The 23,829-nt window shown below is 59.2% G+C and overlaps 2 protein-coding genes across 3 annotated transcripts; both read right to left on the reverse strand.

Moving 5' to 3' along the window:
- Positions 1-107: 107 nt before the first annotated feature.
- Positions 108-8,361, reverse strand: MYBPH (myosin binding protein H). The gene is made up of 11 exons (XM_072733515.1): positions 7,946-8,361; positions 7,717-7,851; positions 6,847-7,014; positions 4,428-4,516; positions 3,869-4,064; positions 3,553-3,692; positions 2,845-3,004; positions 1,478-1,614; positions 1,156-1,348; positions 830-874; positions 108-404 (listed from the first exon to the last, which is right to left on the reverse strand). The coding sequence occupies exons 1-10, from the start codon at positions 8,154-8,156 to the stop codon at positions 858-860; spliced, it is 1,446 nt and encodes a 481-aa protein (XP_072589616.1). The 5' UTR covers positions 8,157-8,361; the 3' UTR covers positions 108-404; positions 830-857.
- A 2,768-nt stretch (positions 8,362-11,129) lies between these two features.
- On the reverse strand, positions 11,130-21,485 carry CHI3L1 (chitinase 3 like 1). Of its 2 annotated transcripts, XM_026018034.2 has the most exons (10): positions 18,238-21,485; positions 17,930-17,959; positions 16,836-17,037; positions 16,310-16,366; positions 15,399-15,549; positions 14,436-14,560; positions 13,276-13,399; positions 12,615-12,797; positions 11,899-12,015; positions 11,130-11,750 (listed from the first exon to the last, which is right to left on the reverse strand). In XM_026018034.2, the coding sequence occupies exons 1-10, from the start codon at positions 18,590-18,592 to the stop codon at positions 11,610-11,612; spliced, it is 1,485 nt and encodes a 494-aa protein (XP_025873819.2). In that variant the 5' UTR covers positions 18,593-21,485; the 3' UTR covers positions 11,130-11,609. The 2 variants fall into 2 exon arrangements, with proteins under 2 accessions (XP_025873819.2, XP_025873820.2); XM_026018035.2 differs by lacking the exon at positions 12,615-12,797.
- Between the last annotated feature and the right edge of the window lie 2,344 nt (positions 21,486-23,829).

Consider the following 23,829-nt stretch of genomic DNA (forward strand, 5'->3'; position numbering starts at 1 on the left):
TTCCTCCGGGTGTCATGTGTGGAGACCCCCTCAGCTGATGCATCCACCCCGCTCACGGTGACACGGCGCCTCCCATCGCCGGGGTGCTCACTGTCACGGAGGCCCCGCACGGTAACACCACACACTTTTATTTGAGTGGCTCTCACCCAGAGCGCGACTCTGCAGGGCGCCCCAGTCTTTGTACCTTCCGGGCCCCTCACGCTCAGGGAGCCTGGCCTTGGCCCTGCCAGGCCTACCCTGGCTCCTGGGCTCCAGCCTCGGGGAAGTGGGGGGGGGGGGGGAGGAGGCTAGGCAGGTGCCAGGAGCAAAGCCATCAGCCGTCACCATGGAAACGGGGCTCTGGGGCATCGTTGGCGGAGCTTGATCCTGAGCCTGGAGGCCCCGGCTCCCCAGGTCTGCAGCACCTGCCAGAGAACATGCTGCATGAGCCTGGTGCTGGGCAGCCCTGGGCCCCACCGCCCTGTTGAAGACGTGAGCCGGGGCAGAGGGACGCAGCCCCCCGTCCATCCCAGGCCGCCCGTCCTATGCACACACTGCCCAGCACTTAGCTTGGCCACTGCGGCTCCGGGAGGCCTCCCAACTGGTCCAGAGCCTCCCAACCACCTGGGGCGGGGGGGAATCAGGTCCTTGTTCCCACTTTGCTGACAAGAGAACAGGCCCAAGGGAACGCCCTGGCCGGGGGCACTCAGAGCCAGGCCTGGACGCCTGTCCTATGCGCACGCAGCCCGGGACTGCAGGTTTGTCTCCACGGGCGACTACCACCTTCCCCTGTACCCCCACCCCTGCTCCGGGCTCTGCACCCCCCGAGGCAGAGGGTCCAACCATTTACCGGCCTCATCGCAGCCTCCTGTCGCTCCTCAGTGTGTGGCTGATGCTGGAAGAGATGCCACAGTCAGAGTGGGGGACCCAAGCCCAAGCTGGGGGTCGTGGGAGGAGAGGGGCTCCAAGCAGCCCGAGCGGCAGCCTCCTCAGCTACCTCCTTTGCCCACGTGGGGCCGTCCTCCCGCTTGGGAAATCCTTCCGCCAGCTGGCCCTCCCTGTCTTTGCTGTCCCATTGTCTTGCCTAGATTGCCGGCACCCAGGTTCGTCACGCCCAGCAGGAGAGGAGGTGGCCTCTATTAAGGGACCATCCCTGGGGAAGGACTTTCTTCTTACCTTTACCTTTGACCTCTAGCCGGCAGTCCACGGACGCCTCCCCTAGCACATTGACGGCCTTGCAGGTGTAGACACCCGAATCAAAGGGGCTGGGCTTGCGGATCTCCAGAGTGCAGACGCCTTGCTCCGAGAGGGCGCGGTATTTGGGGTCACCCTGGATGTCCATGTTGTTTTTCATCCAGATGATCTTGGGCTGGGGGCGGCGCAGGCAGAGGAGGGCCGAGGAGGTGATGGGCTGGGTTGGGCTTGGAAGAAGCTTCCTGGGGAGAGTCTGCAAGCCCACCGCCCCCCATCCCCCCGGCACAGCGGGGCCTGCCCCCACCTTGGGCGATGCTCGGACACTGCAGAAGAGCTGCGTGCTGTAGCCAGGGGTGGAGGTGTGGTCAGCCAGGGGCTGGGTAAACGACGGGGCTTCAGAGAAGTCTCGCTCCACAAACCCTTTAGGTTTGGCAACAATATCTGGGTTCAGGAGACAAAGGAGGCAAATAGACCTCTTAGAGCTGACTTCATCCATTTTCTGAAAATAATCACTCTAGCGTACAGTTGGGTCGTCTCACTTAACCTACATGGCATCCCTCTGCAAGGGCGACTCTGTTATTGCTACCGGACAGATGGGAAATTAAGGCCCTTCATGGCTGAGCGAGTTGCCCAACATCACTTGGTGAGTTTGGGGCCGAATGATAGGAAATCACATGATGCCCATGTCTCCGGGCAGAGAGCCGACGGCCTGGAAGAGGATCTTGGCATCACAGGGGCAGGAGACAAACCATTGCATTGCTGCCGTGGGATGAAGGAGCCGCAGGCAGGACCCCGGGCCCCCAGGGCCTTCGGGGAGCCCGGCATGGCCACCGTGTGAGAACTTAGAGACAGACGGTCTCAGAGAGGCAGAGGAAAGCCGTGACCGTGCCTAGGTGGTCGGGGAGGGGACGGGAGGCAATGAGCAGGGAAACGGGCCAGATGAGATGCTCTTGGCCAAGGCTGGGAACTTGCAACCCAGAGAGACCACATTTCGTCTCTGTTGTCTTTGGAAACCTGGCTGACTTTCCTTTTTTAAACCAGAATTTCTTCCTAATTCTGTGCAGCACAGGCTGGTGTTAAAAAGAGTGTGCCTTCCGGAGCCCACACAGACTCCGTGCGGCAGGGGGGCCTGGAGATGGCAGGGTGACGGGGAGCAAGGTCTTGGCCTTTCGTATTTGACGCAAGCAAGTCACGGGGCCGTGTGGAGACAGTAAATACCCGTATCTCTCCTGTCCATCTGGGTGTCGTTCTATTGGGGTCAGGAGGCTTGTGTTGTAGCCGACTCACCGGGCTCCACCCACCCACGCACACTAGGCCCCGGAGGAGCTCCCCCGGGACCCTGCACACGAGCCCCAGTGACCGCTGTGAGGCTGGCGGCCACCAGCAGCTTCAGAACAAGCGTACAGCCTCCCACGGGGCGCATCTCCTTTGCATGGGCTTGTTGTGATGCATTTGTTAAGATTGATCGACCACATCCTATTTCTTTACAGTCCCTCGTGTGAATGCGTGAGCGTGTGCGTAACTGTGCGGTGGGCGTGCAGGGGGCACAGCGAACGCTCTGGCGAGCAGCACCCATGAGAGGCCCACCGTGAGGGTTGCTGATGTTCTGCAAAGGCCGAGCTGGGGCCTGGGGCAGGCCCGGCTTGGTGTTGGTCCCACACCCGGACCTACCTGCCTTCTGGATGCGGGCTAGCTCCTTGGTGGTTGCGGCCGTGGCACTGAGCCCGCACTGGTTCTCTGAGAAGACCCGAAAGGAGTAGGCGTTTCCCACGATGAGGTCAGAGATGGTGCAGGTGGTCGGGTGGTAGCGCTCCAGCACCGTGAACCATTGCTGCGGGGACCCCGGGCCCGTCACCCTCTCCTCTGACTCCTGCGCTCCCCATCTGGCTCACCCTGTGGCCCCTTCCTCAGAGGGGTTCCTTCCAGGCCCTACCCCTAGGGGGCTGAGCCATCCAGCGTTGGGAGAGGGGGTTCCTGGATGACTCCGATGACCTCCCCGGGGGTCCTCAGAGAATTCTAAATTCCTACTGCTCCAAGAGGACCTGCAGACTCAGAATCACCTGGGAACCTCTTGCAAGCCAGGATTCAGCTCCGGGCCCAGGCCTACTGAATTAAGGTCACCAGACCAGGTGATTCATAGGTACACTACCCTCCCAGAAGCTGCTCTAGACCTTGAAGGGCCTCAGAGAGCCCCCCCCCCCCCCCGCAGCCCTAGGAAGCCACGAGGCCCAGAGAGGGAAGGGGTCTTGCTAAAAAAACACCATGCGAGGAGTCAGGCTAGCAGTGGTTAGAGGAGAACTCGGCCCCTGGACTCTTGGAGGGTTGGGCCTTGGGGGCCACCTTGGTCGCTTCCCCACCTGTCGGCCCCGGCAGCCTCACCCCTGTCTTCCTGTCTGCCTTCTGCACCGTGTACCCCAGGAGCTCTGTGTTGCCTGTGTCCTGGGGCGGTGTCCACTCAAGGGCAGCGTTGCAGCCCCAGACGTCCAGTAGCCGGATGCTGCTGGGGGGTCCAGGTTTCTCTGCAGGACCAGAGCGTGAGGAGGGATGAAGGGGATGCCGGGGCTTGCCGCAAAATCTCCACCCCCAAGATTGGGCTCCTGTCACACTCCCTGGCCCAGTCCCATCAGCGTCAGCTCTGGTAGGAGGTGGGATCTCGAGGTCCCAGCCGGGCGCCCTGCCTCCCCTGGCCCCATACCAATCACCAGGATGTCGATGGCTGCCTTGGCCTCCAAGCCTTCCAGACGCACAGTGAGCTCGTAGCAGCCGGAGTCGGAGCGCTGGGCTGAGCGGATGAAGAGGATGGAGTCCTGGTCCCCGGTGCGCACATTCACCCGCTGGACGTCCAGAGCGTGGCCGTCGTGGGTCCAAGAGGCCTGAGGCTTGGGACTCCCCTGTGGGGAGGAGCTCTCAGGGAAGGTGCAGGAGGCACCGGCACCCCCAGCCCCTCTCAACTCCGGGGATCTCTGGAGTTGTGCTCGGGGGAGCTGGCCCGGCAGCCCTTCCCGGAGGGGCAACGGAGGCTGGAGTCCTGGGTGTCACTCAGCCTCATTCTCCAGGTGTCCAGCCAGCCTGGGACGCAGGCTGAGGAGTCACAGCTGAGGCGGGTGTACAACAGAGGGACCGTGAAGCTATCTGGGTGGGTCATAGGCCTGACCTTATGGGGACCCTGATGTTTCCTGGGCTCCTCCGACACACGCCAGGTGGGGGCTGTGATTTCCACCCAGGCTGTTGTCCTGGGCAGGAGCCGTACGTACCTGGAAGGGAATCTGCAGGTTGACGGTCTCTCCCACCTGGCGGATGTAGGTCTGACGAAGGTGGCGGGGGACTCGGATTTTGGGGGGCTCTGCATCAGAGGGAGGGCCTAGGCTTAGCACACACGGGGCTGCTGGCTGGAAGCTATTGTGCAGGCTCAGGAAACCCCTGGGAAGGCCCCCGGTGGGGGGCCAGGGGGCTCCTGGCTGGTGCGGGGCTGCCTGCCTGTGGGAAGCTCAGCTCCAGGGGCCCAGATCCCCCAGGGCGGGCAGGAAGCCGAGAGCTGGGAGGTTCCGGAAGGGCAGGGCTCCGTGGTGTGAACCCGTAAGCATCCCGGGCACTCCCTCCGTGCCCTGACCCTGCCAGGCTGGCATTTGCCCCGAAGCCCAGGCATTCCAGGGCTCAGCTGGGGCCTGGCGGGCTCCTTGGTGCCCCCAGTGGGGAGCGGGCGCTGCACCTGTCGCCAGCCTTCCCCCTCCTAACCCAGCTCCCTCCATTGCACAGCAACCCAGAACCTCCAGAGAGGCTCCTGTGGGACCCATGTGCCCGTCTCTGCGTGGGAGGCCGCGGGGGAGGGTTGGGATCTTCCCCTGGATGAGGCCGAGCACGTGCACCCTCTTCTTCCTCTGTCACCTCCCCCACTACCTTTCAGTCTCACGGTTGGAAATATCACTTCCGTCCGTGTCCCCTGGACGGCAGGGAGCCCCCTCTCTGACCACCACCTAATCAGGTGCAAGCACCAAAGCCATCGGGCCTTCCCGGGAGGCTGCGCGGCCCCTGCCCTCCACCCCCTTCCCAGGCCTGGGGACAGGAGTGGTGGTAGCTGAGGCTCCTCGGCAGCAAACAGGTGGCAGCAGTTGGTCGGTGGCACACAGGCTGCAGGGGAGGAGGTGGCGAGAAGGAACACTGTGTCTCCGAGGATTAGCTGTGCAGGCGCTTGGCCCGGGAGCCTAAGGAGTGGAGGCTCCAGGGGCAGCTGCGGGGGCCGGGAATGCTTGGCAGCTGCAGGTGGCCAAGGAGGGACAGCTGAGCAGCCCAGGATTCTGGGCGAGGTCCCCACCCTGCCTGCGCGCGAGGAGGGCCTGGCTGGTCCCTGTTGCCCGTGGCATCCTCCCCCGTCTTCTCTCCAGGAAATCCCCTTCTCTCCTGCCGGAGGAACTTTAATGGAATTGTGGGTGCTGAGTCCGGCTGGCTCCTTGAGCGCTGGGCCGTGCGGTACAGGGCCCCAGCCTCTGTGCCCCCCCGAGTCTGAGCTCCCTGGGGTGGGCCCAGGACCCTCCAGCACCCTCAGGCTAGAGTCGACGTGTCCCTGCTGTGGCTGCCGGCAGGGGGGGGGGGGGGCGTCCTGTCTCACCCAGACTCGAAGGGCAGGAGGGTCCCTGAGAGGACTCCCTAATGCTTGGGGGCATGTCACTGGCCCTGTGTGCGAGGCCGGTCCTGGCGTTGCTGCTAACGGGGTGGGTGATCTCAAGGCGGTCCCCAGGCCCCCCGGACGGGCGCGGCTTGGATGCACAGGCCGCCACAGCCTGTGGCTCTGACCTCCCTCACCCCAGGGCCCCCATCTCTTGGGCCTTGAGGTTGAGAAGTATTTCCTTGAATCGAACTGGACCCCCGCCGTGGCCCCAAAGCCCCCTCGTTTTGGAGGCCTCGTTCAAAACTGTGGGTGTGGAAGAACAAGAAGGAAGGCAGAGAGGGCTCGGGCCACCTGCTGGCCTGTGTCGCTCTTCACCTTGGGCCTTGGGCTGTCCCCAGAGACCTCGGATCAGACCAAATGACTCACTGCCATTAACAGACTGAAACCCGATCGGCTCTGGGAAGGGAGCGAGGGCAGGCGGGAGGCTAATGCCCTGCAAATAGAACTGCAGCAAAGGGACGGCAGCTGCCCCCCAGCGCCCCGCTGCCCTCTGGGGACGGAGCAGGCTCCGCGGGCCCGCAGGCTCTCGTCTTTCTCCCACTAGGGACTTGGTGGGATAAGAGGCAAGCAAAGACTTCTCTCTGTTCCAAAACCTTTGGGAGGACCTAGAACTCAGGCCATGTGACACGAGCAGAAAATGGGCAGGAAAGAAGCTCCCATGGCCGCTGGAGGGATTCAGATGAGCTGGGAGGAAGAGCAGAGCAGCTCTTAGCACTGGGAGGCCGAGGCGGCTGACCTGGGGAGCTTGAGCTTTCATTTCTGGGGGTCAGGGAGCCCCTCTCCCAATGCTCAGGGCTGGGCCCCTTGGGCGGATGGCCTCTTTGACCTCCTGAGGCTTGCAGCTGAGGAACCTGGAACTTTCTGGAGGCAGGGTGGGGAGAGTGTGCGGCTCGTGCACGTGCCGGGGGGAACGGGGAGGTGCCTGTCCTCTTTCCTCCGCCCTTTGGCCCACCTATCGAGGTGCTTGGGACGGGCTGGGGGGCAGGAGAGGAAAGGATGGGCTTTACCGATGATCTGCTGGATGTGGACGGGCTGTTCGAGCACCGCTGGTGGGCCGGCCCCCGCAGAGCTCACTGCAGCCACACGCAGGAAGAACTTGTCTCCCAGCGCCAGGTTCCGCACGGTCTGCTGGGTCACCATCACGGGCCGGGCGTTCACGGGCACCCACTCCGAGGCTGGGGAAAGGGACGGCACGGAAGGCCCCGGCTTCGTGACCACAGGCGTCCTACTCACCGGGGTTTTCCTTCTCCCTGGTGACCTGGGGAAGCTGACCCTCCTCCCATCCTGGGCCTTATTTCTCTCTTGCTCTCCTTCCCTGACTTCTTGTCAGATGGCACCAAAGACACCTGGTGTTAAAACCCAGGGAAGGTGGCCGGGGGAGGTGTGGCTACGGCCTGGAGAGGGCAGGACACATGTGCCAAGTCTACCGCAGGGTGGGCAAGGGCAGAAGCCAGGCTGACCTTGGCCACCACGGGGGTGAACAGGATGTGGGCCGTGGCCCTGGTCCCCTGATTCTCCCCACTGTCTCCCCTCAACTCCCGGCTTCCCTGGCCTCCACCTCCTGCCTGCCCTCCCCAAGCAGGCTCCTCTGCGACCCAGCGTCTCCACTTCTCATGAGAGCAGCACCCTCTGGCCCCAACCCTTCTCTCTCTGTTACTCACCCAGAGGCTCCCCGGAGCTGGAGGACGGGGTGGGGGATCTCCCGAGGTCATTTGGATACCCCCTACCTCAGCGGCACATGGGACGAGCAACAGGTGGCAGGTGAGTGGCTGGAGGGGCCCACGTGCACTTCCTTCCTCTGTATCTGCCCCCAGGCTGGCCCAGCCATGCCCCAGGCCCACCTCCCCGGTGTCCGCAGGGCTTAGCCCAGAGCTCACCTCCCTCTCGGCAGAGCTCCAGCACGTAGCCCTGGAGCCCCAGCCTCCCCAGCCTCTCCGGAGGCTCCCAGCTCACGGTCACCGAGCTGTCACTCACATCCTCCACGGCCAGCAGCAGCGGGGCACTGGGCACATCTGAGAGAGAAGCACGGGGAGCCGAGGAGGTCCGCCCACCCCACTCTCCCTGCCATGCCTGCCCCCCTCCTCCACCTGCCCCACCTCTTGTCACCTTCACTGGGAGGTGCAGCTTTAGTGGCTGCGGGGGCTGCAGGGGCTGTGGGGGCAGGTGCCTGAGAGGCAGGCTCTGGAGGCGTGAGACTCCTGGTCAACTCTGATGCTGCCCCGTCTCTGGAGGGCTCTGCGGGGGGTGCCTGGGCAGGCTCAGAGCCGGTCTCCTCCGGACCACAGGTGGGAGCCTCCGAGGTGGCTTCTTCCGTCATTGCCGGGCTGGCTGGGGGCGGGCAGGCTGCAGTGGGCAGGGGTCAGCAAGGAGGGTCTGGGCCTCCAGGGTGCCCGGGACACCTAGGTCCAGGCTTATATAGTCCGGGGCTGCCCCACCCCCAGCCAAATGATGATTCCCAGCTGTGGGGTCAGGTCAGGCAGGGGGACTGGGGGGCAGGGAGATGCCTAGGCCAGGAATAGCTCTGGGGGAGGAACCGCAGGGTCCCTGGAGGAGCGTGCCACCTCGTCCATCACAGCAGTCAGGGTGTTGGTGCCGGATGGGAGGCGGGCACAGATGGGTGAGACGGGACATTGCCGGGAGCCCGTGCCAGGGACCAGCGAAGTGGGAACAAGAGCTTCCATCTGGAGGAGGAACCCAGACCAGGCTTTGGGTCTGGGCCTCTGTGGGGCCACTCGTACCCAGGGCTTCTCAGCCTGGGTGCTGGGACCCAGAGAGCCTGAGACGGCCTTCCCTGGGGAGCACGCCTGGCCTTGCTCCTGGGATCCCACAGTCCCCTTGGCCTCACGGTCCCTGGGCACTGTCACGTGCACTGTGCGGGGTTGAGGGTTCTGGAGAGGGAGGGGGCTGGGATGCCCAGGGTGAGGCTGCTTGGAGGAAGCTCTTCCAGCTCCGCGGCCCCAGGCCCCCGGTTATGTCACTGCCTCTGCTGGAGAGGCTGGAGTGGACTCAGGCTCCCCAGTCCCGGTGACAGTCCCCTAGCCCTCGCGAGTGAGGTGAAGTCATGGGACCCGGCCGGAAGAGACCCCGGAGGAGGGCAGCGCTCTGACTCTTCGACGCCGGGCATCTGCGAGGAGGGTAATGGGGTCGGTACCACCGAGTGTCCCCTCACTGATTCATTCACCCAATAAGACATTCAGGCTGACAATCATTTAAGGAGCCTGAACATACCCCCGTGTCAGGAGGAGGGGAGGCCACAGAGCTGCCGTCGCCGGCGCGAGGGGTGGTCAGAGGCATCCCTTTGGAAAAAGTGAGGTGGCACCTGGTGAAAACAGAAAATGGGCCCATCTGCAGCCCAACAGCGACAGCCCTGGAAACGTCACCCGCGAACCCCAGAGACATGCTCGCGGACACGCCCAGCAGCATCGCCTGTGGTAGCCCGAGCCGGGGCAGCAGCTGTCCCCCCACTGCGGAGCGCGCGCCCCCGTAACCAGAATATGGGACCCGACGAACCAACTGCAGCTTGCCTGGGGGGGCGGTGATGTGACAGATGGAACAGCTTCCAGGCGAATGAAGGGAGGAAGGCTCACGGAGCAGCAGGGCCCCCCCATGTTCGGTGCAAACACAGGCACCCCCAGGCTCCCTTCCTCCAGGGGCTTCTAGATGATGAGACCCCAGAGGGAGGCAGAGGGGTCAGGAGTGGCTGCCTCCAGGTGGAGGGATGGGGGGGTCTGAGCTGGAGGGGTTTCGGGGACACTGCTGAGGTCTCATTTCCCATCCCGGGGGTGTGGGGGTTACACCGGTTCTCACCAGTCATTCTCTAAATGACACAAATCCATCTCGCGCATTCTTTAGCGTGTATGGTATCTCCCAACATTTAAAAATAAATACACATGTCGTTGACTTAGGGCCCCCGCCACACGCAGGCTGTCCCTCTTGCCCCGGGGCTCCTGTCGCTGCCGGCCATCTGTGGCAGAGTAGCCACGGAGGGCCCGGGGAGCCCCGGGGTCCGGCCCGGCCTGGGTGCCTTGCCCTCTGCCAGGTGACTCAGTGTCCTGCCAGGCAGGAGGCGGGCCCCGGAGACCCGATCCCCATCCCTGGCCTCTGACTCCACAGCTATAAGTGAATGTGACTAACTCTGCCGTACCCTGAGTCAGCCCAGGGAGCCTGGCCCAGGCTGGGGGAAGGGTGGCTCCAGGGAGGAGGATGGGGCTGGGCTGCCCTGGAGGGTGGGCAGTCCCGGGGTTTCGAAGACCCTCGTGTGGTGTGGTGGGCAAGGGGCAGGGGTTGGCGAGCACCCGGCCCCCGGCCCGTGATGTGCTGCCAGGTGCCCTCCTGCAGCTTTGGCCACGTTCTCACTTTCTTTGCCTTTAGTGACCTTGGGATCAGTTGCATCTGCCCAGCTCCAGCCGGTTCAGGTTTCAGGGTGGCCAATAGGTACCTCCTTCCCTACACCTCAAACCAGTGTCACAAATGGATAGTCCACACAGGAGGGAATCCACACAGAAATTCCCTTTGACTTTGGAGTGTGCATCTGGGCTCTGGATGCAAGGGCTGCCGGGGGCCCTGGGAGATGCACAGAAACCTGATGAGAGCACTTCTACCTCGTCAAGGCTGGAAGCCTGGCTGGTCTTTGGAGCCCACCCCATGTATTCCCATTGCACTGCCTGCCGGTTCGTGTCCCCAGCCAGCCTGAGGGCCCAGTGGGTCCCAAGAGGAGAGACGAGGGAGGCAGAGGGCTGAGCTGCGGCCCTAGGACACCTGTTTCAGACCAGCAGTGGAGGGGGTCCTTAAGTTCATGAGCCACCTAGGGTCTCCGGAGTCTCCGAGGAGGCCGAAGGGCCTGCAGAGACTCCAGCCTGGGCTGGGGGGAGGGCGCAGGAGGGCTCTGGGGTCTCCTTCTGGCCCTGAGTGGCTAGGGTCGGGGCTCTCTCACCTGGCCTTGGGTTGGCTCCCTACCCCTCCCAGGCGCTCAGAGATGAGGGTTTGGAATGAAGCGACTTCCTTCCTAGCACCTGCTACCCTCTGGGAAACAGAAGAGGCTTCTTTGAACAAGGAACTGCGTCAAGAGGCCTGGACTACGTCAGTACCTGGAAAGCCGTCAGCCCTCCTGGGTTAAATCCTCAGTGGATGGATCTGAGGGGGCTGGCCCAGAAGAGGCCAGGGGAGCCTCTCCTGCTGCACCTCCTACAAGCTCCAAGCCCCCAAGCCTCAGAGAGGAATGCGGAAGAGGCGAGGAAGGGGAGCCCCGGGAGCCCCGTGGGGCCACAGAGACGAGCCAAGCAAGCGCCAACACGCGGAAGCTTTGGTGCTTTATTGAGCCGCGGCTGCGGAATTAGGAAGGGGAAATGGGGGGACGTGGTCATGTTCCTGGCCGCAGCGTTTCAAGTTGGGCCCTGAGAGGGCAATTCGTGCGGCGGCTGCTGCGTGGGACGTGCTTGGCTGCGTGGGGCAGCGCTGGCCAAATGGCCTTCTTTGGCAAGGACGCCTGGGGAGGGGGTCGAAGTCGTGTGGGGCTGGGGCCATCGAGCATTTTCACGAATCCGCAGGGGCTGCTGAGCTGTGTCCCGCGCTCTGCCCTCCCCAGGCCCCAGCTGCCCAGGGCCCCCCTCTACCCGCTGGTGCACCGGAGCTGAGCTGGGGGCTCCTCTGCGGGGGCCCAAGGCAGGGAGACTGAGGCTGGGGGGTGCTCAGCAGGGCGGGCGATAGGCTCCTGGCCAGCCAGAGCCAAGGGCGAGGGTATCCCTGCCCCCCCCTGTGGGCAGGACACAGGCTAGGCCGCCGTGAGCGCGTCCTTGATGGCACTGGTGAGGGGGAAGCGTGCAGCCCCGCCACATAGGGTGCCCCGGAAGTCGTCCAGGTCCAGGGCCCACACCATGGCGCCAGCCAGCTGCCTGTTCCTCAGGTACTGCACCTGCGGGGAAGACCCACAGTGGGCAGAGCTGGGTTCCCCTGGGCTCCCTGAGGGACAGGACCAGCAGGCACCTCCAGGACCTCGTGCAGGGACCTGAATCTGGGCTCCCTTTCCCTCTTCATCCTGGGGTGAGGCCTTGAGAGCCTACCTTGTTTTTGACGCTCTCCTGGTCATCATACCCCACCCACTGGTTGCCCTTGGTGGCGTAGGGGACCTGCTGGCTGGTGAGCCTGTGGACCGAGGCTCCGCGGAGGAAGTCACAGATCTGAGCAGAGGACAGGGCAGGTGGCATGGAGAGCTGCGTGAGACCTTGCAGGGCACCGGGAGATGCCACTGCCCAAGTCTCCTTCATCCCCTTGCTTCATCCTGCTCAGCAGCCCCCAGCCCCCAGCCCCCAGACTGCAGTCTTCATGCAAATTTATGCAAACCAGATGCAAATGTCCCAGGGTCCTGGGGGTGCTGTAGCCTGAGGCCACTGGGGGCGGGGGGACTCTGGTTTGCTTCTGGCATCTTAGAGAGGGAGGAAACGAGGAGGTGGCACGAAGGGGCCCAAAGCGGTAGAGAGCCGCAGAGGGGTCCAGGCAAGGGAACCCGCCCTTCGGCCACCGCTCTTTCCTGGGCTGGAAGGAAGACCTCAGCTAGGACCAGAGGGCCGCGTGGGAGCCAGGCAGGCAGCCAGGTGTGCCTGCAGGGGACTCGGGAGCAAGAGGCCTGACCTCTCCTCTTCTCCCTCCTCAGGGCGCTAGGTTCACCGGAACATAGTGTTTTACTCGCAAAGGAGCAAAAAGAGGGGGGCAAGGTGGGAGGCTCACCTCCTCGGGGCCTCTGAGTGTGTGAGGCTCTTACCTTCTCCCTAGCTCATACCTCATAGTAGGCCAGGATCCCCTCCTCCTTGGTGAACTGGCCTGATAATCCCGGCCCTGAGATGGGGGCACCCACACCGGTCTCGGAGGAGGCCAGAGTGAAGCTCCTTCCAAAGGTGGGGATGCCCATCAGCAGCTTATTGGCTGGGACCCCCAGCCTCAGCATGTAGCTCACGGCATAGTCCTGGGCGGGGGGGGGGGGGGGGGGGGGGGGTATGAGCTGTTAGTGGTGCTGGTGGGGCAAGGGGGGGCAAGACCGAACAGCTCCCACTGCTGCCCTGACCAGGGGCAGTTCCAGGTGTGCTGGGCATCCGGGATTCACTTCCTTCCGGGAGCTGATAATAGCAGTCTAAAGTGCATTTTGTAGTTCCATTCTCAAAAAAACATTATCTTAGGTAGAGGAAGGGATTATTACCGCCGGCAGCCAATCGGGCTCAGGTTACCTGACAAGTGCAAGGCTGGCCTAGACTAGACTCTTGCCTCCTCCCTTCTGCAGCCATGGAGAACTCAGACTATGGGCCTCAGTTTCCTCATCTGTGGAGTGGGCCCCATATGTCATCTGTTGCAGGATTCCCCAGGTGTACAGGGCTGGTGTGTGAGCACAGGCAGGTGACAGGTCTCTGGGGCCCCCTCCTGGGCACCCACCCGCCTTCCAAGCTCACAGCATTGTTGAATCGGTCAGAACTTGCATCCATCTGGCCTCGGAACAGGGGGCTGTGGTGTCCTGTGGTCTGACGCCAGGCTCCGTGAAAGTCATAGCTCATAAGGCTGATGAAGTCCAGGTGTCTAGGGAAGAGAGGTCAGAGGGCAAGGCAGGAAATTTAGAAAGTCTCACAGCCTCACGTCCATTCCCCAGCACGATGTGATGGGCAGCCAGGCAGGCCTTTAACCCCTAGAGCCCCGGATCCACTGTCCAGGCCGCGCCAGGGAGTGGGCACAGGGCCCCGCAAGTGGGCCCAAGGCAAGGGTGGAGGTGCTCTGCTACGTCCCCAGCACACAGTAGGGAGCTGGCCTCGTGTTTCCCTTCCACCCTCGTCTGCCCCCGCCACGTTCATCCTCCTGAAAGCAGATTGAACGTGGCATCAACACAAGGCCTGGTGGGGAAAGAGTTGGAGCAAAGGATGGCCTGAACCCACAGGCCACTGGGGCGGGAAGGGAGCTTTACACACACATGTGGATTGCGTGGACATGAGCTTCAGGTGTTCGGGGCAGATGGTCGAGAGCCATCTAGCTCCTTCCTCCTGAACGGTCGGTTTCAACACTGAGTCTACACCTCCCCAAGATCATAAAGAAGCTTCTGAAAAGTCATAGGGAAGAGCCTTCGTCTTTACTCCTGGACTCCCTAAGGTCCGTGTCTGCTTCCACTGAGACATCAGCCCCTCCTGGCTGAGAACTGCTCATCCTCGTGTGCAGAAGAAGGCAGGGTGGCGAGAAGGGGTGAACAGGGAGGGGGTGGCCTATGTGTGTGAAGGCGCCTCGGGGTCTAGAAATGCCCAGTGCTGTTGCTGCTGTGCCGCGTCCCCAGTGGCCGCGCTCCGTGGAGGAAACCCCCGGGCGGAGAACGTGCTCGGCGGTGACGGGCCAGGTTGTGCAGCATTTCCTACTTCCTTTCCCGCAAATGCATTCAGAGACCCTCTCAGCTGCGCAGCACGATGCCCCGCGTGAAAGAGGAGGGGCAAGGATGACTGTGCCCCCTTTGACAGACGGGGAGACTGAGGCACAGAGAGCAGAAGTGACTACTTGCTCAAGGCCATACATCAAGTCTTTGGAAGGATGGCGGATTGGAAAGCCAGGCTTCTGACTCCGCGCGGAGGAGACTCACCGGGAGATCTGGGCCATGTCGTAGCCACTGTCGATGGTCACCTTCCCCGCAGACACTGCTGCGCTGAGCAGCAGAAGCTGCCCTGCTCCCGCCTGGGCTTCCCTCGCAAACTCAGCCTTCATTTCCTGGTCGAGAGAGAGAAAGAGAGAGAGAGAGAGAGAGAAAGGGGCCCCGGCTGTGAGAGGGAGTCTCTGGACACAGGCCAAGGTCTCCTCAAGGTCGCTGATCTTCCTCATTGGTGGGGACCCCCAACATGACAGGGCTTCAGGGGAGTGATAAACTGACCCATTGGTGGCCGCACCTTGGTCTCACCCACCCTTTTCCTAAAAAACCATTTGGACCAGTCACGTCCGCACACCCCACACGTCCCCATTGATGCTCAGCTGCTGCCTGCCCCAGAGGGACCGTGAGGACAGACGGGGGTCCTCGTTGGCCCACAGATCGTGTTGGAAGAACTTTGTTTTTCAGTTTGTGTTTTGTTCATGCCAGTAAATGAGACCACAAAATTAAAGTGGTCTTTAAAATTAAAATAATGTTGGCACTATGGACAATTTGTTTAGGCAATCAGTGTGCCCCTGGGTGATAGAGATGCTCGGGCCACCCCCTTCAGATCGAGCCAAGGCAGTGCCTGCTGTGGATCAAACAGGCGGTAATGATGCTCCCTGCTCAGTGGGCAGTGATGGGTGACGGGGGGGGGGGGGGGGGGGGGGGCGGTGTTCTGCTTGGTGCCCTCTGGCCTCTGCGGACCCCACCACACCCCCAGCACGGTCACAAGATATCCCCCTTGTTGTCTAAGATCTCGGGGCACAGGCCAGTTGGTCCTTCCCTGGTCTGGGTCCCAGACCCCAGACCTCAGGCCCCTGTCTGCCTGCCCTCGGGGGGCCAGCGGCTGAAGACAGCTCCAGCTCACCCTGCTCCCTGGGGCCAGCCCCCTCACCCCCGCTCTCCCCGACCGACGAGCACCTTGACCAGTGTGGTGAAGTGGTGCTTGTCTCTCCGCTCGGGGTGGAGCCAGGCCAGGTCCAGCCCGTCGAAGCCGTGGGTTCGCAGAAACGGTGGCACCGACTTGATGAAAGACCTGCGACTCTGGGTCTTGGAGGCTATTTTGGAAAATCTAGGGCCCAGATCACCCCGGGAGAGTGCTCAGCGCTGACCTGCTGGGGGCCATGGCTGTCTCCAGGGGTTTCTGAGACCTTGGGAAGCGGGGGCCTGAACCCCAGCGCCCCAGAGGGCATGGCTGAGGCAGGACCCACCTCCAGGCCCCTGAGACAGAGCTCTGGAGCAGCGGCTCTGGTTTCCAGGCCCTGTGCTAACGCCTACTAGCCAAGCCACCTCGGAAAGGTCACAGCCTGCATCTCAGTTTCTTTGTCTGTGAAGTGGGGACAATTGCTGTGCGCCCGGTGCTGCTGGGGGATCACCTGTGGTCATGGCTGGGCGGGGTGCCTGATGCCCAGCGGTCACTCAGTAGGTGGGAGCAATCAGAGCTGCGTGTGCCCCCCCTTCACACCCTGCTCCAACCCTACCCGCTTCAGGGAGTCCTCCAGGCTCTCTAACTCCCAACTTTTCCATTGTTTCCATCTCTCTCCTCCCAGTGCTTAGGGCAGTCTCTCCCAGAAGTTCTGTTTTCAACTCTGAGAGGCAGTAAATGGAGCATGGGCAGAGTTGGAAGACAGACTGGCAACAGGCTGTGTGACTCTTGGCAAGGCCCTCTTCTTCTCTGGGCTCAGGTTTTGGGGCTGTTCACGGGGTGGGCGCCTGGCAACCATTTAGGCCCCTGTGCCTTATCAGTCTGGGGCTCCCAGGACCCTGCAGAGTGGGTGGGGAAGGTCTGTGCCTCCTCACCCCCATTCCATCCTCCGGGAGTTGGCTCCTACCTTTGAGAACCAAAGGTCCATCCTCCAACAGACAGGAGGGTCTTCAGGTTGGGGTTCCTGTGGGGCACAGGGAGGCAGGAGGGCCGGGTGGAATGAGGCTGTTGTAACATGAGTGGCCCCGGGGGTGGGAGACTGCTGAAGGCTTTCAGCGCTGGGCGGGCGGGAGGGGCTCCCAACCCGAGATCCGCATAGACTGCAGCAGTCACCCTGAGGTACGCGGCCCACGTTTGTTCCCCTGAGTGGGGAAACCAGGATACGGCAAAATAGAGTCGTGAGCATTTCCCATGTTCCCTGGAGAGGCACCGCCAGTGGGGGAGAGGGCTGCCCCCCCCCGCCGCCCCGGGAGCTCCACTAGGCTCCTTCTGTAGCCTGCCTCCGTCGTCACCAGGTCCGGCCCAGCATGGGTGCTCATCACCTGCTCCCACGGAAGCCCGGGCCCTCGGATTCCCCAGCAGAGGTGCCGTGCCCTGGGACCAGCCGGTCTAGCCCTCCAACTCCCTCCTGTCCTGGCAGCCTGTGTCCCAACCTGCTCTTGAGTGTGTTCAGCGTGTCGTAGAGCGTGACATCATTCCACTCCCAGGTGTCGATCTCGTTGTTGCTTATGTTGGCGAAGCTGTAGATGACGTGGGTGCAGAGGAAGGGGTCGATGGCATCGGGAAGGCAGCTCCCATCACCCTTCCGGTACTGGGACCAGTTGGTATAGTAGCAGACCAGTTTGTGTGCAGAGCCTGGAGAAGAAGCCTGGGGTGGGGCCTGAGCCAGGCCTGAGCCGGCGCCTCCGGCTGAGCCCTGCCCTGAGCGCAGGCCGGGCTGGGATGTGAGTCCACTTAGAATTCTAAGCACAAGGCGCTGGCTCAGCTGCCCCCCCCTCTATGAGAATAAGGCCTATTCTGAAAATGCTTTGAGCAGATAAAATGCAGTGGGTGAGCATCCCGCAGACTAAGGACGGGGCACCGTGTGCCCTGAGGGTGGGGGCTGGTGACTAAAGGTAAAATGGGACTCGAGCAAGTAAAGAGGGCTTCCTGGAGGCAGTGGCCTGGAAGGAGAGGAGGCACCCAGCCCAGAACTGCCCTCAGGGTGGAGACTAACGACCCCTGCAGGGGGTGGTCCATCTGGGATGCTCTGGCCGCTGCTTCCCTGCCTTCCTGCAGGACTGTCCCTAACTTGTCACCTCCCGGGATGGCGGTCCCCGGTGCCCCTCAGCCCGTCCCCCAGGCCGGGCACAGGCACAGAGGACCGGGAAGTCGTTCCTCTCCTCACCCTACACCCTCCTGCTGCGGAGTGAGCCTTTCCCGCCCTCGTGGTTGCGGAGGAACAGTGGGCGTCCTCACCCAGGCTGCCCCTAGGCCCACCGCGGTGCCCACCAGGCCAAGACGGGTCCGTGCCCTCAGTGCACCAGAGCCTTTGGATGGATTTTATTTTGAAAAATTTCAAATGTACGGAAAAAATAGAGAAGAGCGTAGTAAGCATCCACATGTGTATCGCCTTGGTTTAGCAGCTGTTAGTGTTTCTGAGCCATTTGAATCACAGAAGCAGCTGGCAGGTGCTCCCCTCTGCCAGGACCGAGGCCCCCACGTCCCCTCCATGTTGCCCTCCCGCGTCCTTCCGGGGGTTACTTACAGCTCTGCAGCAGGATCAGGACCACAAAGCCTGGGGGGGAATCCAGAGTCAGGCCCCTGGGAGCACGTCCTGCCCTTCCTTCTGCTCCACCCCACCCCGACGATGAGGCCTTAACACCAGTTGCCCAGCCTCTGTCTCCTCCTCCTCCTCCTCTTCCCCCCTCCTTCCTCCCTCCAGTGACTCTGTTTCCCCTCCCTCCCCTCCCCAGCACGGAGGAGGCCAGCCCCTGTGTGCAGTGGCTCTGAGGGCTGTCTGGGGCTCTCAGCCCGAAAACCCACGACCAAGCCGGCCTTGAGTGCCGCAGGCACCTGTCTGAGCCGCCCTCAGAAGCATCCTGGCTGCAGTGGGTGGGGCCGTGGTGTGGCCGGGTCCTGGTCCTGCGACCTCAGCTCCTGAGTGCAGCTGCCTCTTCCTGGGGCCTCGCACTTCCTTTTTATACCTGTCCCATTCCACTCCCACTGGCCCCAAGACATCCCATTTATGGGAACTGAGCTGTGTTAAGGACGGAACTACCGGCTGGGACACGGCCTGGGAGGAACATGGAGGCCACCAGGGGAAGATTGAGAAACCTTGGAGAGTTTTGAAAACCTGGGCCAGCTCTCGGGCGGGCGGCACCTGCCACCCACGATCCCGTCGGCGGTTCCGTGAGTGAGCCAGCCTCATTCCGAGACACCTCCCTCCCTTGCCGCCTTCCCGCACCGTCCCACACACACCCCTTTACCCCTTCACTTTTCTGCCTGCAATTTCCGGGCTTTTCTGGCAGCCTCTCCGTTGGCCTCACGGGGGAAACCGGGCCCCGCTGAGGTCCGTCACCCGCAGCGCCCCAAACAAGGCTGCAATTTACTCTCTCCCCGGCCCGCAGCCCCGGCCTGACCTGCTGCCCCCTCGGGCTGTCTCTCTCCAAGCCTCTTTCCCACCAGCCTGGCCTGAGACTCAGGTGAGGGTTGGCAGCCTTTTAGCAGTTGCTGTGCTGATTATGTAAGAGAGAGCTGGGGAGGAGTGGGAAAGCCACCCCGTAGGCTGCTCTGGGGCCCCATGCCGTTTGGCTTCCTTTTTGGGATTCCAGTTCCAGGAAGCCAGTGGGGATCCTCACAAGCTTGGGGCTGCAGTGAAGAACCAAGGAGCAAATTCCCGCAGGTCCAGATCTCCCCCAGGAGCAGATAATCCCAGAAGATTGATAACCTCCCTAATCTGACACACAGACCTAAGGATGTCACCCCCACCCCAAGTCCTTGAGTGACCCCTTATCACTCTCAGGGTGAGAACCAAACCTCCTCCTCCTTCTCCTTCTCTTCTCCTTCTCCCTCTCCCTCTCCCTCTCCCTCTCCCCCTTCTCTTCTTTCTTTCTTTCTTTCTTTCTTTCTTTCTTTCTTTCTTTCCTCCTTTAAAAATTTTACTTATTTATTCATGAGAGACCCAGAGAGAAGCAGAGACACAGGCAGAGGGAGAAGCAGGCTCCCTGCAGGGAGCCCGAGTGGGACTCAATCCTGGGACCCCGGGGTCATGCCCTGGGCCTCAGGCAGGTGCTCAAGCAATGAGCCACCCCGGGGCCCCAAGAATGAAACTTCTTAAGGAGGCTGTGCGGGGTTTGCCCCCTGTTTGGAGATACTTTCTTTGGTCAGAGATCCAGGATGACTTCATTGCAGGCTGCAAAGGAATTAATAGGTGGTGAGTGAAAAGTTCCAAACTCCAAAAACCAGAGTGGGTCAGAGGGCTTCTTAACAAAGTCCTTTCATTTGTACCATGACATTAGGTAATAATCGGACACGAGCCACCCTGGTTTCACAGCTCTCTCCTGGTGAGTGAGGTCTCTCCCCTTCTCCCTCTCCTCTCCCTTCCCATCCCTGTAAAACTGGAACAATTCTTCTTTATTGGTCAAGGGGTAAGATAAAATGGTTCGTGCAGAGTCACTGTGTACCTCTCCCTTTTGAGGTGACTGCCTTCTTTTGGACCCTACAAGGTGGACAGCAATGCCAGCCGGTGATCACTTTTCCTCGTTCACGTGGGTACTGGAAAGTGGACTTCCTCTAATCTTTAACAGAAGTATTATAAAGTAGCGTGCAGGAAATAATTTTGTTACAGGGTGAGGTATAGAAAACACTTCCAGTTTGTACTTTTCCTTTGTTAAAAATTATCTCATTGGCTCAGATTGGCCCAAGCCTTGTCGTCCTGTGCCCTTCTCCAAGCCAGTTTGTTAATTTACATGCTCTGCATGGAAGTGGCTTTGTCACCACAAATGACCAAGAAAGCCCTGGGGCTGCCTCAGCAGCAGTGGCTGAGGGTCCATGGCTCGGGCCTCCAAACCTCATCTCACCTCATGGCCCCTCATCCCTGCACTCCGCCCATGTGTGCCTTCTTTCACATCCTTTTATTTGCTCTACTCTTGCCCACCACAGGGCCTTTGCATATGCCATCTACTTGCCTATCAATAACTGAAGGGCCTGAAGTGTTACGCTGCTTGCAAGCTAGTGAGATAGCCAGCCAGTTTCATGGATTCTTGCAGAAGAACAGAGAATCCTAGGTCAGAGACCACGGACTTATCATTCATGGCACAGCGAGAAGCATGAATTTCATTGTTTGTGTCATTTTCTGTGAAGGGAAAGCAGCTATTTTGAATTGCTGTCCTGACATTTTCTACTGTGAGAGACAACCCTGCTCACGCTGCGTCTGGACATTCAGATAAGGACCTGAGCTATGATTCCTGCCACAAGTTCCTGCTTTGCTTTTCCTGATGTCCCTTTTAAAACAACCACCTAGAGTTGAGCCCATGAGAAGTTAGTGACCCCGTCCCAACCACCTTAACCCCAGAGAACAGGTGCCTGTTCTCTATCTCCTGCCTACTTGTGACCTGGGACAGACAACTGCCTTTCTCCCTACTGATTGTCCTTTATCCTCATTTCTGGGATTTGTAAGTCAAAAATCTTGTGGTGACTGTATTGAAACCGTGCCTTCAGTCAAAATGGCCTCAGGGTTTTCACTTCCCCCAAATGGGAGCTCTGATGCTGGAGGTGCCACCTGCCAACCTCATGTGGATGGCTTGTGCCTCTTCGATCAGCGGGTCATCATCTGCATATTCTTAGTGTAACTTCCCAGTTATGGGCTCCCATCTCCCTCCCCTTGGCCCCAAGTTCCGGGAGGGTGATATTGGAGCAGCCCAAGTGGATACTGGGCATGCAATGGCTTGCAGCACAGCCACGGAAGCCTGAGTTCAAGAAACCCAATTCTTTTATCATAGCAGGAAGCCTGCCTCTCCTTGGAACTGGGCGGAGACATTATTAGACTGACAGTCAATGAAGCTGCCTTTTGCACTGTTTCTATCTTCCAAGGCTGTTTGCTATACAAACATCATCAAAAAGGTAGCATAGAACTCAGCGGTTTGGCACCTGCCTTCAGCCCAGGGCATGATCCTGGAGACCCGGAATCGAGTCCCACATCAGGCTCCCTGCATGGAGCCGCTTCTCCCTCTGCCTGTGTCTCTGCCTCTCTCTCTCTCTCTCTCTCTCTCTCTCTCTCTGTTTCTCTGTCTTTCATGAATAAATGAATAAAATCTTAAAAAAAAAAAGTAGCACAGAAATGCAAAAGACCCATGGGGCGCTGTCTCCCAGTACTCCCCTTCTGTGTGGTCTGCTTACTCTTACACATCCTTCAGATGGCAGCTCAGCAAAGCACTTGCAGAAAAGGCAGGTTCCTTGGCAAGAGAAGCCCCCCAACTGGGCCTGTCAGAGTATTTTGTACCCCCTTTCCTGGTACTTGATGGGGTTATAATTTTACATCTTGTGTGGATGTGGGTGTCTTATTAATCTCTGCCTCCCTCAGTAGACTATAGACTCAGTAAAGGCAAGGACTGGACCAATCCTTTTAAAGTTTATTTTTACATATTTTTTAAAGTTCAAGTACAATTAACATACAGTGTTATATTAGTTTTAGATGTATGTACAGTATATGATTTGACAACTCTATGCATTACTCGGTGCTCATCACAGGAAATGTACTCTTAATCCCCTTCACCTGTTTCACTCATCCCCCTGCCCACTTCCCCTCTGGTGACCACCAGTTTGTTCTCTCTATTTAAGAGTCTGATTTTTGTCTATTTGTTTTGTTTCTTGAATTCCACATATTAGTGAAATAATATGGTATATGTCTTTTTCTGACTTCTATCACTTTGCATTACACCCTCTAGATCCATCCTCATCATTGCAAATGTCAAGATTTTCTTTTTTATGGCTAATATTCCCTATCTATCTATCTATCTATCTATCTCACATCTTCTTTATCCACTTATGGATGGGTACTTGGATTGCTTCCATATCTTGGCTATCGTAAATAGTGCTGCAATAAACATAGGGATACATGTATCTGTTTTAATTAGTGTTTTCATCTTCTTTGGGCAAATACCCAGTGGTGGAGTTACTACATGATATGGTAATTCTATTTTTAACTCTTCGAGGAACCTCCATACTGTTTTCCATGTGGCTGCACCAGTTTGCATTCCCACCAACAGTGCACAAGGGTTCTGCTTTCTCCACATCGTTGCCAACACCTGTTGTTTCTTGTGTTGTTAATATTAGCCATTCTGACAGGTGTGAGGTGGTATCTCATAGTGGATTTGATTTGCATTTCTCTGGCGATGAGTGATGATGAGCATCTTTTTGTGTGTTTGTTGGCCATCTGTATGTCTTCTTGGGAGAAATGTCTGTTTATGACTTCTGCCCATTTTTAGTTAGATTACTTGTTTTTTTGGAGTTGAGTTGTATCAGTTCCTTATATTTTTTGAATATTAACCAGGACTGGGTCAGTTTTATTCACTGTTGTATCCATCCCAAGGGATGAATCTAAGAATCCATCAAGTAGATTCTTAGTAAAGTACTCACTGAATGGCTGATTAACAAATGAATGAGTGATCTCAAGATGGTCCGTAACTCCAAACTCTTCTATTTTGAGGTTTGGAACCTGAATGTCCATGAAATTTCATCTCATTCAATAGTTCTTGTCACTCTGAATAAGCCCCAATGCTACACTGGCCATCCATTACTCATTCAACCAATGCTTATTGAGCGCTCACAATTGCCTTGCATGGTAGGGTATGACAGAGACAGAAGAGCGAAAACAGAGTCAGCCCCTGTCCTCTTGAAGTATATGATCTGTCAGAGAAGTTGGACGTTAAATAAAGAATCACATAAATCAGTAATTTATTACAATTGTGAGAAGTTTACCAATAGAATTCCAAGAGTTGGGAGACTTTATAACAGGGGGTGTGGGTGGTCAGGGAAAGCTTCCATAAGAAGTGATGCACAAACTGTGTCGGGAGAGAAGGGTAGGTGCTGGCTTGGCTAAAAAACATGTAGGGCAGAAGAAAAAAAAAAACTGGTGGTAGGGAGAGGCTGCCATGTTCCAGGAACTGCAAGATCTCAAGAGAGGTTGAGGCAGGGAGGGGAGTGAGGGAGGCACGGACGAGGCTGGTCCAGGAGCCGGAGTGTGGACAGAACAACCTCTCTCGGGATAAGTGCCTGGACCCCTGAGGTGGCCTCTTGGCCATAACTGTTCGGAGGATCCCTTCCCTCTGCATGGGGTGTCAGAGCAGACAGACGTGGTGTCAACTTCCTACGAAATATTTGAAGGGGAAGTTCCCCTTTTACAGACAAGTCTGCTACTACTAGGTAGGAGTTCAAATTCATTTCCAAATCCTCAGCTCCGGCTCAGTGTTGCTGTTAGCACATGATACATGTTATCAAAGACTCAGACACAAAAACGTTTAGGCAAGAAAACAATTACTTGGGAAAAGGGAAAAAGAGTCAGATTTCAGGAAGAAAGATTGGCTCATCAAATACAAAACGCAAGTATCTAAAGGAAAAAAAAGATGACCAAGGCTACCGTGTTCATGGTGGAGATCAGCCACTTGC

Source organism: Vulpes vulpes, chromosome 13 (assembly GCF_048418805.1).
Source record: "Vulpes vulpes isolate BD-2025 chromosome 13, VulVul3, whole genome shotgun sequence".
Classification (NCBI taxonomy): domain Eukaryota; kingdom Metazoa; phylum Chordata; class Mammalia; order Carnivora; family Canidae; genus Vulpes; species Vulpes vulpes.

Excerpts from the sequence above, each read along its gene's own strand:
- MYBPH (XM_072733515.1), bottom strand. The coding sequence starts at position 8,156 with ATGACGGAAGAAGCCACCTCGGAGGCTCCCACCTGTGGTCCGGAGGAG. Across the intron at positions 3,693-3,868 it reads CATCGACATCCTGGTGATTG|AGAAACCTGGACCCCCCAGC; the intron begins GTATGGGGCCAG and ends CTGGTCCTGCAG. Across the intron at positions 3,005-3,552 it reads AGGCAGACAGGAAGACAGGG|CAATGGTTCACGGTGCTGGA; the intron begins GTGAGGCTGCCG and ends GGGTCCCCGCAG.
- CHI3L1 (XM_026018034.2), bottom strand. The coding sequence starts at position 18,592 with ATGAGGCTGGCTCACTCACGGAACCGCCGACGGGATCGTGGGTGGCAG. Across the intron at positions 17,038-17,929 it reads CCTGATCCTGCTGCAGAGCT|GCTCTGCACACAAACTGGTC; the intron begins GTAAGTAACCCC and ends CTTCTTCTCCAG. Across the intron at positions 15,550-16,309 it reads TGGACCTTTGGTTCTCAAAG|ATTTTCCAAAATAGCCTCCA; the intron begins GTAGGAGCCAAC and ends TCTGGGCCCTAG.